The 15,802-nt window shown below is 29.9% G+C and overlaps 1 protein-coding gene across 1 annotated transcript in view; it reads right to left on the reverse strand.

Moving 5' to 3' along the window:
• Positions 1-10,987: 10,987 nt before the first annotated feature.
• The window catches only part of LOC136027936 (palmitoyl-protein thioesterase 1-like), a 35,177-nt gene continuing 30,362 nt past the window's right edge, over positions 10,988-15,802 (reverse strand). Inside the window, exon 5 of the mRNA XM_065705407.1 lies at positions 10,988-11,521. Within this exon, the coding sequence (XP_065561479.1) occupies positions 11,128-11,521 (394 nt within the window). The 3' untranslated portion in view covers positions 10,988-11,127. The remainder of the gene's footprint in view (positions 11,522-15,802) is intronic.

A 15,802-nucleotide genomic window follows, 5' to 3' on the forward strand; every position in this document is an offset into this window, starting at 1 on the left:
GTTTTGTTTTTCTCCTTTATTTTTTTCCTTTTTTTTCTTTTTTAGTTTATTTAGATTTTTAGATTTTTTAGTTTTTAGTTTTTTTTTCTTTTTAGTTTTTTTTGTAGTTTTTACCTTCTTTTTAGTTTTGTTAGTTTTTTTTTTTACTTATGTCCTGGTCGTCATTTATACTCCCTGTGTCCCGGTGCTTTGTTGATTGCTAATCGGACATTCCTTTTGTCCTGGTCGCTTTCTCTTTGAGTGTCGTCATTTATTTTTTTCTTTTTTAGTTCTTTTAGTTTTTACCTTTTTTAGTTTTTTTAGTTTTTTAGATGAAATTTTTTTTTTAGTTTTTTCAGTTTTTTTTTAGTTTTTTATTGGTTTTTACCTTTATTTTAGCTTATTTTTCAGTTTTTTCCTTTTTTTTAGTTTTTTTAGTTTTTAGTTTTTTTAGTTTTTTACCTTTTTTTAGTTTTTTTAGTTTTTTAGCTTTTTTATTTTTTTTATTGGTTTTTAGTTTTTTTTTGTAGTTTTTGCCTTTTTTTTAGTTTTTTTAGTTTTTTAGCTTTTTTATTAGTTTTTAGTTTTTTTTGTAGTTTTTGCCTTTTTTAGTTTTTTTAGTTTTTTAGCTTTTTTATTTTTTTTATTAGTTTTTAGTTTTTTTTGTAGTTTTTGCCTTTTTTTAGTTTTTTCAGTTTTGACGTCACCTGATCCAGTTTTTTCAGGTGACGTCACCTGATCCATCCACAGATCCACACACAGACAACTTATTTTTATATATATAGAAGATATATATATATATATATATATATATATATATATATATATATATATATATATATATATATATATATATATATATATATATATATATATATATATACTAGCTGTTGGGGTGGCACTTCGCGCCACCCCAACACCTAGTTGGTGGGGGCGCTTCGCGAAACCCCCCCCCCCAAGCCCCCCCGCGCGCGTAAGTCGTTACGCGCCATAATAGTTACGCGCCATTGTAGTTGTGTCCCTATGTCCCACCTGTGAATATAGATATATATATATATATATATATATATATATATATATATATATATATATATATATATATATATATATATATATATGTATATATATATATATATATATATATATATATATATATATATATATATATATATATATATATATATATATATATATATATATATATAATTATATATATATATATATATATATATATATATATATATATATATATATATATATATATATATATGGTTTTAACTACGTAAAACTTGCGAATATACAACATTCTTTGCTGTCCCATTGTCTTTGCATGTAAATAGATTGTCAGGTTTACCGACTCTTGAACATGCAACATATAATGGTCCATGGGAAAACAATCTGTATTCAGATCTATACCTCATGATTCTAATGATTGCCCTTGAGCTTTGTTGATGGTGATTGCTAATCGACCATTCCCTGTCCCGGTGTCCCGGTCGTCATTTATATCCCCCTGTTTCCCCCGGTGTCCCCGTTGTAGTTGTGTCCCTGTGTCCCGGTCGTCATTTATATTCCCTGTGTCCCGGTCGTCATTTGTATCCCGGTGTCCCGGTCTGTATATACATTCGTTTTTTAGTTTTGTTTTTCTCCTTTATTTTTTTCCTTTTTTTTCTTTTTTAGTTTATTTAGATTTTTAGATTTTTTAGTTTTTTTATTAGTTTTTAGTTTTTTTTCTTTTTAGTTTTTTTGTAGTTTTTACCTTCTTTTTAGTTTTGTTAGTTTTTTTTTACTTATGTCCTGGTCGTCATTTATACTCCCTGTGTCCCGGTGCTTTGTTGATTGCTAATCGAACATTCCTTTTGTCCTGGTCGCTTTCTCTTTGAGTGTCGTCATTTATTTTTTCTTTTTTAGTTCTTTTAGTTTTTACCTTTTTTAGTTTTTTTTAGTTTTTTAGATGAAAATTTTTTTTAGTTTTTTCCTTTTTTTCTTTTTAGTTTTTTATTGGTTTTTACATTTATTTTAGCTTATTTTTCAGTTTTTTCCTTTTTTTTAGTTATTTTTTATTTTTTTTAGTTTTTTACCTTTTTTTAGTTTTTTTAGCTTTTTTACTTTTTTTATTAGTTTTTAGTTTTTTTGTAGTTTTTGCCTTTTTTTAAGTTTTGTTTTTCTCCTTTATTTTTTTCCTTTTTTTTCTTTTTTAGTTTATTTAGATTTTTAGATTTTTTAGTTTTTAGTTTTTTTTTTCTTTTTAGTTTTTTTGTAGTTTTTACCTTCTTTTTAGTTTTGTTAGTTTTTTTTTACTTATGTCCTGGTCGTCATTTATACTCCCTGTGTCCCGGTGCTTTGTTTTTTCCTTTTTTCCTTTTTTTTTGTTTTTTTTTTATTTTTTATTTTTTTTTTAGTTTTTTACCTTTTTTTAGTTTTTTTTTAGTTTTTTTAGTTTTTTTTAGTTTTTTAGCTTTTTTACTTTTTTTATTAGTTTTTAGTTTTTTTGTAGTTTTTGCCTTTTTTTAGTTTTTTCAGTTTTTTTTTTTTAGTTTTTTATTGGTTTTTTACCTTTATTTTAGCTTATTTTTCAGTTTTTTAGTTTCTTTTAGTTTTTTTTAGTTTTTAGTTTTTTTAGTTTTTTTACCTTTTTTTAGTTTTTTTAGTTTTTTTAGTTTTTTAGCTTTTTTATTTTTTTTATTAGTATTTAGTTTTTTTTGTAGTTTTTGCCTTTTTTTTAGTTTTTTTAGTTTTTTAGATTTTTTATTAGTTTTTAGTTTTTTTTGTAGTTTTTGCCTTTTTTTTAGTTTTTTTAGTTTTTTTTATTAGTTTTTAGTTTTTTTTGTAGTTTTTGCCTTTTTTTTAGTTTTTTCAGTTTTGACGTCACCTGATCCAGTTTTTTCAGGTGACGTCACCTGATCCACGATCCACAGATCCACAGACAACTTATTTTTATATATATAGATAGTTTTTTTTTTTACTTATGTCCTGGTCGTCATTTATACTCCCTGTGTCCCAGTGCTTTGTTGATTGCTAATCGAACATTCCTTTTGTCCTGGTCGCTTTCTCTTTGAGTTTCGTCATTTATTTTTTTCTTTTTTAGTTCTTTTAGTTTTTACCTTTTTTAGTTTTTTTTAGTTTTTTAGATGAAAATTTTTTTTAGTTTTTTCCTTTTTTTCTTTTTAGTTTTTTATTGGTTTTTACCTTTATTTTAGCTTATTTTTCAGTTTTTTCCTTTTTTTTAGTTTTTTTTTATTTATTTTTTTTTAGTTTTTTACCTTTTTTTAGTTTTTTTAGTTTATTTAGTTTTTTAGCTTTTTTACTTTTTTTATTAGTTTTTAGTTTTTTTTTTGTAGTTTTTGCCTTTTTTTAGTTTTTTCAGTTTTTTTTTAGTTTTTTATTGGTTTTTACCTTTATTTTAGCTTATTTTTCAGTTTTTTCCTTTTTTTTTAGTTTTTCTTAGTTTTTAGTTTTTTTAGTTTTTTACCTTTTTTTAGTTTTTTTAGTTTTTTAGCTTTTTTATTAGTTTTTTAGTTTTTTTTGTAGTTTTTTGCCTTTTTTTAGTTTTTTTAGTTTTTTAGCTTTTTTATTTTTTTTATTAGTTTTTAGTTTTTTTTGTAGTTTTTGCCTTTTTTTAGTTTTTTCAGTTTTGACGTCACCTGATCCAGTTTTTTCAGGTGACGTCACCTTATCCATCCACAGACAGACAGACAACTTATTTTTATATATATAGATATATATATATATATATATATATATATATATATATATATATATATATATATATATATATATATATATATATATATATATATATATATATATATATATATATATATATATACTAGCTGTTGGGGTGGCGCGAAGCGCCACCCCAACAGCTAGTTGGTGGGGGCGCTTCGCGCCCCCCCCCCCCCCCAAGCCCCCCCGCGCGCGTAAGTCGTTACGCGCCATAATAGTTACGCGCCATTGTAGTTGTGTCCCTATGTCCCACCTGTGAATATAGATATATATATATATATGGTTTTAACTACGTAAAACTTGCGAATATACAACATTCTTTGCTGTCCCATTGTCTTTGCATATAAATAGATTGTCAGGTTATCCCCCTGTTTCCCCCGGTGTCCCCGTTGTAGTTGTGTCCCTGTGTCCCGGTCGTCATTTATATTCCCTGTGTCCCGGGTCCCGGTCATCATTTGTATCCCGGTGTCCCGGTCTGTATATACATTCGTTTTTTAGTTTTGTTTTTCTCCTTTATTTTTTTCCTTTTTTTTCTTTTTTAGCTTATTTAGATTTTTAGATTTTTTAGTTTTTTTTATTAGTTTTTAGTTTTTATTTCTTTTTAGTTTTTTTGTCCCGGTCGTCATTTATATCCCCCTGTTTCCCCCGGTGTCCCCGTTGTAGTTGTGTCCCTGTGTCCCGGTCGTTATTTATGTTCCCTGTGTCCCGGTCGTCATTTGTATCCCGGTGTACCGGTCTGTATATACATTCGTTTTTTAGTTTTGTTTTTCTCCTTTATTTTTTTCCTTTTTTTTCTTTTTTAGTTTATTTAGATTTTTAGATTTTTTAGTTTTTTTATTAGTTTTTAGTTTTTTTTTCTTTTTAGTTTTTTTGTAGTTTTTACCTTCTTTTTAGTTTTGTTAATTTTTTTTTTACTTTTGTCCTGGTCGTCATTTATACTCCCTGTGTCCCGGTGCTTTGTTGATTGCTAATCGAACATTCCTTTTGTCCTGGTCGCTTTCTCTTTGAGTGTCGTCATTTATTTTTTTCTTTTTTAGTTCTTTTAGTTTTTACCTTTTTTAGTTTTTTTTTAGTTTTTAGTTTTTTTAGTTTTTTACCTTTTTTTAGTTTTTTTAGTTTTTTAGCTTTTTTAACATTCCTTTTGTCCTGGTCGCTTTCTCTTTGAGTGTCGTCATTTATTAGTTTTTTCCTTTTTTTTAGTTTTTTATTGGTTTTTACCTTTATTTTAGCTTATTTTTCAGTTTTTTCCTTTTTTTAGTTTTTTTTTATTTTTTATTTTTTTTAGTTTTTTACCTTTTTTTAGTTTTTTTAGTTTTTTTAGTTTTTTAGCTTTTTTACTTTTTTTATTAGTTTTTAGTTTTTTTTTGTAGTTTTTGCCTTTTTTTAGTTTTTTCAGTTTTTTTTTAGTTTTTTATTGGTTTTTACCTTTATAGTTTTTTTAGTTTTTTAGCTTTTTTATTTTTTTTATTAGTTTTTAGTTTTTTTTGTAGTTTTTGCCTTTTTTTAGTTTTTTCAGTTTTGACGTCACCTAATCCAGTTTTTTCAGGTGACGTCACCTGACACATCCATCCATCCATCCACAGACAGACAACTTATTTTTATATATATAGACTAGCTGTTGGGGTGGCGCTTCGCGCCACCCCAACACCTAGTTGGTGGGGGCGCTTCGCGCCCCCCCCCAAGCCCCCCCGCGCGCGTAAGTCGTTACGCGCCATAATAGTTACGCGCCATTGTAGTTGTGTCCCTATGTCCCACCTGTGAATATAGATAGATATATATATATATGGTTTTAACTACGTAAAACTTGCGAATATACAACATTCTTTGCTGTCCCATTGTCTTTGCATATAAATAGATTGTCAGGTTTACCGACTCTTGAACATGCAACATATAATGGTCCATGGGAAAACAATCTGTATTCAGATCTATACCTCATGATTCTAATGATTGCCCTTGAGCTTTGTTGATGGTGATTGCTAATCGACCATTCCCTGTCCCGGTGTCCCGGTCGTCATTTACATCCCCCTGTTTCCTCCGGTGTCCCCGTTGTAGTTGTGTCCCTGTGTCCCGGTCGTCATTTATATTCCCTGTGTCCCGGTCGTCATTTGTATCCCGGTGTACCGGTCTGTATATACATTCGTTTTTTAGTTTTGTTTTTCTCCTTTATTTTTTTCCTTTTTTTTTCTTTTTTAGTTTATTTAGATTTTTAGATTTTTTAGTTTTTTTATTAGTTTTTAGTTTTTTTTTCTTTTTAGCTTTTTTGTAGTTTTTACCTTCTTTTTAGTTTTGTTAATTTTTTTTTACTTATGTCCTGGTCGTCATTTATACTCCCTATGTCCCGGTGCTTTGTCCTGGTCGTCATTTATACTCCCTGTGTCCCGGTGCTTTGTTGATTGCTAATCGAACATTCCTTTTGTCCTGGTCGCTTTCTCTTTGAGTGTCGTCATTTATTAGTTTTTTCCTTTTTTTCTTTTTAGTTTTTTATTGGTTTTTACCTTTATTTTAGCTTATTTTTCAGTTTTTTCCTTTTTTTTAGTTTTTTTTTATTTTTTATTTTTTTTTAGTTTTTTACCTTTTTTTAGTTTTTTTAGTTTTTTTAGTTTTTTAGCTTTTTTACTTTTTTTATTAGTTTTTAGTTTTTTTTTGTAGTTTTTGCCTTTTTTTAGTTTTTTCAGTTTTTTTTTTTAGTTTTTTATTGGTTTTTACCTTTATAGTTTTTTTAGTTTTTTAGCTTTTTTATTTTTTTTATTAGTTTTTAGTTTTTTTTTTGTAGTTTTTGCCTTTTTTTAGTTTTTTCAGTTTTGACGTCACCTGATCCAGTTTTTTCAGGTGACGTCACCTGACACATCCATCCACACATCCACAGACAGACAACTTATTTTTATATATATAGAAGATATATATATATATATCTCTATCTATATATATAAAAATAAGTTGTCTGTGGATCTGTGGATCGTGGATCAGGTGACGTCACCTGAAAAAACTGGATCAGGTGACGTCAAAACTGAAAAAACTAAAAAAAGGCAAAAACTACAAAAAAACTAAAAACTAATAAAAAAAATAAAAAAGCTAAAAAACTAAAAAAACTAAAAAAAGGCAAAAACTACAAAAAAAAACTAAAAACTAATAAAAAAGCTAAAAAACTAAAAAAACTAAAAAAGGCAAAAACTACAAAAAAAACTAAAAACTAATAAAAAAAATAAAAAAGCTGAAAAACTAAAAAAACTAAAAAAACTAAAAAAAGGTAAAAAACTAAAAAAACTAAAAACTAAAAAAAAACTAAAAAATAAAGGAAAAAACTGAAAAATAAGCTAAAATAAAGGTAAAAACCAATAAAAAGCTAAAAAAAAACTGAAAAAACTAAAAAAGGCAAAAACTACAAAAAAAACTAAAAACTAATAAAAAAAGTAAAAAAGCTAAAAAACTAAAAAAACTAAAAAAAACTAAAAAAAGGTAAAAAACTAAAAAAATAAAAAATAAAAAAAAAACTAAAAAAAAGGAAAAAACTGAAAAATAAGCTAAAATAAAGGTAAAAACCAATAAAAAACTAAAAAGAAAAAAAAGGAAAAAACTAAAAAAAATTTTCATCTAAAAAACTAAAAAAAACTAAAAAAGGTAAAAACTAAAAGAACTAAAAAAGAAAAAAATAAATGACGACACTCAAAGAGAAAGCGACCAGGACAAAAGGAATGTTCGATTAGCAATCAACAAAGCACCGGGACACAGGGAGTATAAATGACGACCAGGACATAAGTAAAAAAAAAACTATCTATATATATAAAAATAAGTTGTCTGTGGATCTGTGGATCGTGGATCAGGTGACGTCACCTGAAAAAACTGGATCAGGTGACGTCAAAACTGAAAAAACTAAAAAAAGGAAAAAACTACAAAAAAAACTAAAAACTAATAAAAAAAATAAAAAAGCTAAAAAACTAAAAAAACTAAAAAAAGGCAAAAACTACAAAAAAAACTAAAAACTAATAAAAAAGCTAAAAAACTAAAAAAACTAAAAAAAAGGCAAAAACTACAAAAAAAAACTAAAAACTAATAAAAAAAATAAAAAAGCTAAAAAACTAAAAAAAATAAAAAAACTAAAAAAAGGTAAAAAACTAAAAAAACTAAAAACTAATAAAAAAAAGTAAAAAAGCTAAAAAACTAAAAAAACTAAAAAAAAACTAAAAAAACTAAAAAAAGGTAAAAAACTAAAAAAAATAAAAAACTAAAAAAAGGAAAAAACTGAAAAATAAGCTAAAATAAAGGTAAAAACCAATAAAAAACTAAAAAGAAAAAAAGGAAAAAACTAAAAAAAGGCAAAAACTACAAAAAAACTAAAAACTAATAAAAAAAAGTAAAAAAGCTAAAAAACTAAAAAAACTAAAAAAAAACTAAAAAAACTAAAAAAAGGTAAAAAACTAAAAAAAATAAAAAACTAAAAAAAGGAAAAAACTGAAAAATAAGCTAAAATAAAGGTAAAAACCAATAAAAAACTAAAAAGAAAAAAAGGAAAAAACTAAAAAAAAATTTCATCTAAAAAACTAAAAAAAAACTAAAAAAGGTAAAAACTAAAAGAACTAAAAAAGAAAAAGATAAATGACGACACTCAAAGAGAAAGCGACCAGGACAAAAGGAATGTTCGATTAGCAATCAACAAAGCACCGGGACACAGGGAGTATAAATGACGACCAGGACATAAGTAAAAAAAAACTAACAAAACTAAAAAGAAGGTAAAAACTACAAAAAAACTAAAAAGAAAAAAAACTAAAAACTAATAAAAAAACTAAAAAATCTAAAAATCTAAATAAACTAAAAAAGAAAAAAAAAGGAAAAAAATAAAGGAGAAAAACAAAACTAAAAAACGAATGTATATACAGACCGGGACACCGGGATACAAATGACGACCGGGACCCGGGACACAGGGAATATAAATGACGACCGGGACACAGGGACACAACTACAACGGGGACACCGGGGGAAACAGGGGGATATAAATGACGACCGGGACACCGGGACAGGGAATGGTCGATTAGCAATCACCATCAACAAAGCTCAAGGGCAATCATTAGAATCATGAGGTATAGATCTGAATACAGATTGTTTTCCCATGGACCATTATATGTTGCATGTTCAAGAGTCGGTAAACCTGACAATCTATTTATATGCAAAGACAATGGGACAGCAAAGAATGTTGTATATTCGCAAGTTTTACGTAGTTAAAACCATATATATATATATACATATATATATATATAAATATATATATATATATATATATATATATATATATATATATATATATATATATATATATATATATATATATATCTATATTCACAGGTGGGACATAGGGACACAACTACAATGGCGCGTAACTATTATGGCGCGTAACGACTTACGCGCGCGGGGGGGCTTGGGGGGGGTGGGGCGCGAAGCGCCCCCACCAACTAGGTGTTGGGGTGGCGCGAAGCGCCACCCCAACAGCTAGTATATATATATATATATATATATATATATATATATATATATATATATATATATATATATATATATATATATATATATGTTTTTAACTACGTAAAACTTTCGAATATACATTCTTCGCTATCCCATTGTCTGTGCATATAAATAGATTGTCAGGTTTACCGACTCTTGAACATGCAGCATATAATTTTCCATGGGAAAACCAATCTTTATTCAGATCTATACCAGATTTTTCTAATGATTGCCCTTGAGCTTTGTTGATGGTGCCACCATCTGATACTGCCTTAAAGTGCCATGCTAAGCGTACTTACCTTCAGTTAGACATTTTTCTACAACCTATCAACCAAACAAGCGAATCAACCAGCTCTTTTTTCCGTCACCATGTTTCATTTTTTTAAATGTGACTTTGCTAGTATCAAGATTCAAGTAATGGAATGTAACAGACAGGCGCAACTAATGGAGCAACATAAACAAGGCATTTTGATTAAGATTTCTAAGAAACATGTGCTAATATGGCACAATATTCTATAACATCAGAATTACAATCGAATTTACCTCTAAAAACAATACTTATAATCAAATTTACCTTTAATATCAGCCCTCCAACCCTCTATCCTTGTAATTTCTTGCAAGGACCCTCTTCTTTCTTTTATTCAGGCTTGTTTTTTGCTTATATTTTGTTACATATCAGTATTTTCTTTTTTTGTTTTTTTTTCATTTATGGAGTTTTAATTGCTGTTTTGTGATTTTATAGTGGTTTTTTATTTTAAGAAAATTGTATTTACAAAAGTCTGTATTCTGTAGATTTTTTTTTCAAGGACGAATTTTCAATACGTAATCGTTTTTGCAATTGAACATTTAAAGACAATGCTTTTTAACATTTCATTGATTCGATAGCAAAAAATTAATAACACTGTAGCAGGCACGTGCATCCAATAGAGCAAAAATCAATAGCATTGGGACGCATGCGCTCTAATATGGAAAAGATTTGAAACATGTGATCAAATTAATCATTCTAAAAGGCGGGGCAGGGATTTCCCCCGTGCGTGCTATAGGTTATAACATACAAAATATTTCCTGAATAATAATATTAGAAAGCCTTTCATGGTCCACCTGTCTAGTACTCCATTCTGTGGGATGGAAATCTCCTTTGAACCCTAATGCGGACAAAAATCTTTTGATTATAAAGGTTCCCTGAAAAAAGTCTTGAAAGAACATGAAATCTAAAAAAAAAACTTTGAAAGAGAATAACACCTAGAAAGAAAATAAAATCCTGAATAAAAGTCATTGCAAGAAGAAAAAACACCTTGAAAGAAAAATGAGGTCATGAAGAAACAATCTCTTAAAGTATTAAGTAACCACCCGTGTGTGTAACCTTCATTACGTAACACACTTGTGTGCACCACCATATCGACACATCCCATGTGTGCGCTGTCATTATGTCATTCCCAATAAAAAGACCAATTCACGTAAAGTTACATCATCATTGCCACAGGCGAACATTTTCTATTATGCAACACCCACAGAAATCATTCCCTATTACGTAACAGCCCAAAGTAAACACTCTTTATTATATAACAACAAAAGTAAAAACACTATTATTTAACAGACACCTGTATCTCTTAGAAAACCTTCCCTATTACGTAGGTGTACTATAGCATTACAGGTGCACTATAGTATTGCATAAGACCCAGGGGTGCGTAATAGCGCCTTGAAGATATAGTAACTTCATTTCCAGACCCCCTGTCTGTTGGTTCGGAAGAAGAGGGCCGTCACTACTGGATATTAAATAAAAGAATAGAATTTAAAAGTTTTAATAAGAGAATAAATTACATGCTTTCTTAATTAGTGATTGAAAATGACATAAATCCCGACATACATCGTTGTGGATCTGTCCAATAAAGTAGTATAAAAATATAGCATAATCTGAAATATGTTGAGAGATTATTTGAAAAAAGGTCGAACAATATTGGTTATAAGCCATTCTTCTGTAAACTGCAGATGGTCTCCATTCTTGGCCAGTAAAAGAAGACGATTTCCCATCTGTCTTAAACCAATTCTATCTTCAAACCAAAGAGAGCTTTCATTTAATCTCTGAATGTTAAGCGTTCCAGGTTTATAAAATCCAAACCAAGAGGAATCTTTGGGCTGTACGGTAGTGTCGTTGTTAAATTTGACCAATACTAGTTTTTGAAGCCTTAGAATATTTGTTCTGTATTTTTGGTTAATGAAAACTTCATTGTTAATATCTGCCAGAAATTTGCTCTTCTTCTTGTACGTTGGTTCATCAAGAGGGTCGTGCCAGTAGCCTGCGGGAGCCAGAATTCTCTGAGCCCAACTAAAAAAAAATTAGTAATTTAAATGTTAAAAAAAGGGGAAAAAGATGAAGGACATCCTCAACGTATCCGAAATTTTCACTTCAGCATAAAGGAGAGCGGTGGAGGTAGAAGATTTTACGGTAATAATTTTTATAAGTTTGAAGAGGCAGGGGTTTTTGTAGCTAACATCATTTTCAGGGATGTTTGAACCCCTCCAACCAATTTGCAGGCTAGGTATTAAGAGTAACATTCTAATTTAGTCTCAAAATAGTTCCAAAATAGAAAAGATCCAAACCTAAATTTTTTTTGGAAAAACAAAGAAAATAGAAACAATCTTAAAAAAGGGGGGAAAAGTAATTTAAAAATTCGAAAAATGATGAAGCAATAAAAACAGGACAAGAGGAATATTAAGACAAGAACTTCTTCGGCATCGGTATAATAAAGCCTTACGAAAAGAAATGTTTGGTGTTGGGAGATATGCATAAAGTCAAAAAGCGATGTTTGGAGTGGAAAAACAAGATTTTTTTCTCAATATTTCTCCTAAACCTTTTTCTTCAAGTAGGAGAACGTATTTTTTCTCTCACGACATAATTTTTTGACTTTATGCCTACCAAAACACGAAATTATACTTTTCAAAAGACTTTATTGTTTCATTTCAGAACAAGTGATGTTTTACATATTTCTCTTACCCCGTTTTTTCAAAGTTGGAGTACATATCTTTTTTCAATCCTAACATCACTTTTCAATTTTACGCGTATCCCAACACCAAAGATTACTTGTCCTGCTGCTTTATTATATTATTTTGGAACAAGCTCTTTTCTTAATATTCCTCCTAAACCCATTTTTAAATGATGGTGTATACATAATTTTCTCTCTCAGCAGCATTTTTCGGCCTTATTCCAACACCAATTAATGCTTTTTAAAAAGGCCTTTAGCGCTCTTCTCCTATAGTGTCCAAGATTTGCCACAATCTTAGAGTAACCGAACTTCAGCTTATCACTAATATCTTTGCAGGCAGAAGATCGGAGAGCATTCATAGAATCGCAAACTGTTATGCCAAGCTAACAAAACGATTTAACACAGGGAATACTAAAACTGCCGCAGTGTAGTGATTCTGAACAATTATTACCGTTGAAAACAAGAAACTCACACTTGTCAATAATTAGATACAGGCCAATATCGCGGAAAGCAGAAGTAACTTACTTCACTGAACAGGCAAGACTAGACTCAGTTTAACTAATCAGAAGAAGCTTATCAGCATAAGCTAGATATCACATCGTCCTAGCAGGTACGTAGTCAATATTTTTGATAACACATCTTAAATACAAGTATTAAAAATATATGGAGAAAGGATTCCCTCTCGTCTTACTCCGCAAGGAACAGGGATATGACCAAGATAAGATTTATCTAATGACTTAAGTTAAAGGTAAGAATAGGAGTACCAAAATCGAAGCATGTGAATTACCGACGGATTTACTCCTCTCTGGCATAACGCTGTCCCTGCTTGAGTATGACAAATAGTGTCAAATGCTCTAGACAAGTTTAGGGTTGCAAAATGAAGTATGCGACGAGTGCGATGGGCATCTTGCAAAATTGATAATATCAATTTAAATCAGCATGAGCATTATCAATAGTGGGGTACGCGTTTGAACAAAGAAGATGGAAAGGGACACGTACGGTGGACAATAGAGCTCCAAGTGCAGTAGGGTAAAGAGGCAAATTCACACAAGACCAATCACGTTTTTCAAACCGATTATGCGACAGTGATAGTTGGGCCAAGTATACGTCAAAAGTAACCGTAATATCAAAGTACAGAGGTAAATGATCATAATCTATGTCATCTTCATCGACATATACTGCTGAATTTTGTAATGAAGGAGAGAAGATACAGTGGTCCAAATTTGAGACAGAATCACTGCCGTGGATATATGTAAAACTGAGGTCTTTCGTTAGGACCTTAAAGGCTGAGGATAATTACTGAAAAGGCGCTTCCTTACGTGTCGAGGAATCGGTAATGTCACCACTTATATCACAGACGCTCAATACCAGATATGAGAGTCTTTAATTTGTTGCAGACATTCGCACAACTGGAGAAGGAAGAAATAGGTCTTGCCCCATCATGGGGCAAATACTTGCCGGATTGCAAGATTGAGTTCATAGGATTGGTAGCAGCTAGGAGACAAATAGCTTGGCAAAGATTACTTAATTATACAGGCAAGACCACCAGAAGACCTTCCTCGGGTACGACGGGCGATCGCCTTAAGCTTCGCCTTAGAAAGTTTACACTGCAGCTTGGAAGCAGGTGTTCTCGTAAGAAAACCTCATCATAATTAGCTAGTTTCTCATCAAGGCTTAACACTTTATCCTTTGTCCCATTGATGTTGAAAGAGCACACTGAGACTGACACTGAGAGCACACCGAGAGCATGCTCATTCATGATTACGAGCAAGAAGGTCACGGAACTTTAGAATTAGCAAGAGCTTTTAACCTGGAGCAACGAAAACTATAACAAACACGATCTCTACTACAATTCACACACTTGGGGTGTTACTGCAAGGTGAGTCACTGGAGTTCATATGGGGGCCAGAACACCGTGAGCATTTGTAGTTTTGATCGAGACAGTTTGCAACAATATGGTCAGGAGATGACATTTCCTGCAGCACCTACGAATTCGCCGATGTTCATAAACTCAGAACAGTTCATAGTCTATCTTCAGCCCAGATTTAAGGGCTGAGGAAAGAGAAATTTCGTCTTCGAACGTAATTTTCACACAATTTGACTTAAGAATTTAAGAAATATTTTGCATTTCCTTTTTTATTTTTTTTAGTTGTTTTTTATTTTTATTTTTATTTATTTTGTTTTTTAAGTTTTTCATTTTATTGTTGTATTTTTTCATTTTTGAAATTAGTTTAATTGTTGTAGTTTTTTTCTATTATCATCATACCTGCATGAATAGTCAGTGTCTTTTAATATATTAGCCTACATTTAGAATCCTACCTTATATTTACTCGGTGAAGAAGACAATGGTATTATAGCCTGTTTCATTCAACCCAGATAAAAATTTATTCATAGAAATATAATGGGACTACTGAATACTAGGCATTACTTTTCAACAGGCTTTATTGTATCATTTCAGAATAAGCTCTTTTCTGCCTAAACCCTATTTTTCAAATTCGAGTACACAGGTTTTTTACTCGTAACATCATTTTTCGACTATATGCTTACTCCAACACCAAGCAATACTTTTAAAAAGGCCTTATTGTATCATTTAAGAATAAGTTCTTTTCTTCCTAAGCCCGTTTTTTCAGGTCGGAATACACATCTTTTTCACTCCTATCATCACTTTACGCTTCGACTTTATACTAACTCCTAAACCAAATAATAATTTTAAAAAGGCCTTACTGTATCATTTCAAAACAAGCTCTTTTCTTAATATCCCTCTTAGCTCCACTTTTCAAGTTGGAGTATGTGTCTTTTTTCACTCTCAATACTACATTTCGACTTTATGCGTTTCCCAACCCCAATTATTACTTTCAAAAGTCTTTATTAAATCATTTCATAAGCTTCTTTTCATAATATTCTTCTTAACCCCGTTTTTTAAAGATGGAGTACACATCTATCTCACTCCTAACATTATTTTTCGACTTAATGCTTAGCCTAAAACCAAACAATACTTTTCAAAAAACTTTATTGTATCACTTCAGAATAAGTAATTTTCTTAATATTTACTCAACTCCGTTTTTAATAAGTTTGACTTCACATCTTTTTTCACCCCTAACATTACTTTTTGACCTTAGGCGTATCCCAACACCAAACATTGCTTTTCAAAAGGCTTTATTTTATTATTTCAGAACAAGTTCTTTTCTTAATATTCCTCCTAAACCTGTTTTTTTCAACAAAGAGTTCATATCTTTATCACTCCTAACAATACTTTTCGACTTTATGCTTACCCTAACACAAGAAAATACTTTCATAATGATCTATTGTATCATTTCAGGACAAGTACTTTTCTTAATATTTCTCCCAGACCTGTTTTATCAAGTTGGAGCATTCATCTTTTTAACTCACAACATAACTTTCTGACGTTATGCTTACCCAAACACTAAACAATATATTTCAAAAGACCTCATTATATCATTTTAGAACAAGTTTTTTCTAAATATCTCTCTTAGCCCCGTTTTTTAAAGTCGGAGTACACATATTTTGTCATTCCTAAAAGTAGTTTTAGACTTCATACGTATCCCAACACCAAACACTACTTTTCACGGGGCTTTATTATATCACTTCAGGAAAAGTTCTCT

Source organism: Artemia franciscana, chromosome 6, assembly GCF_032884065.1.
Source record: "Artemia franciscana chromosome 6, ASM3288406v1, whole genome shotgun sequence".
NCBI lineage: Eukaryota > Metazoa > Arthropoda > Branchiopoda > Anostraca > Artemiidae > Artemia > Artemia franciscana.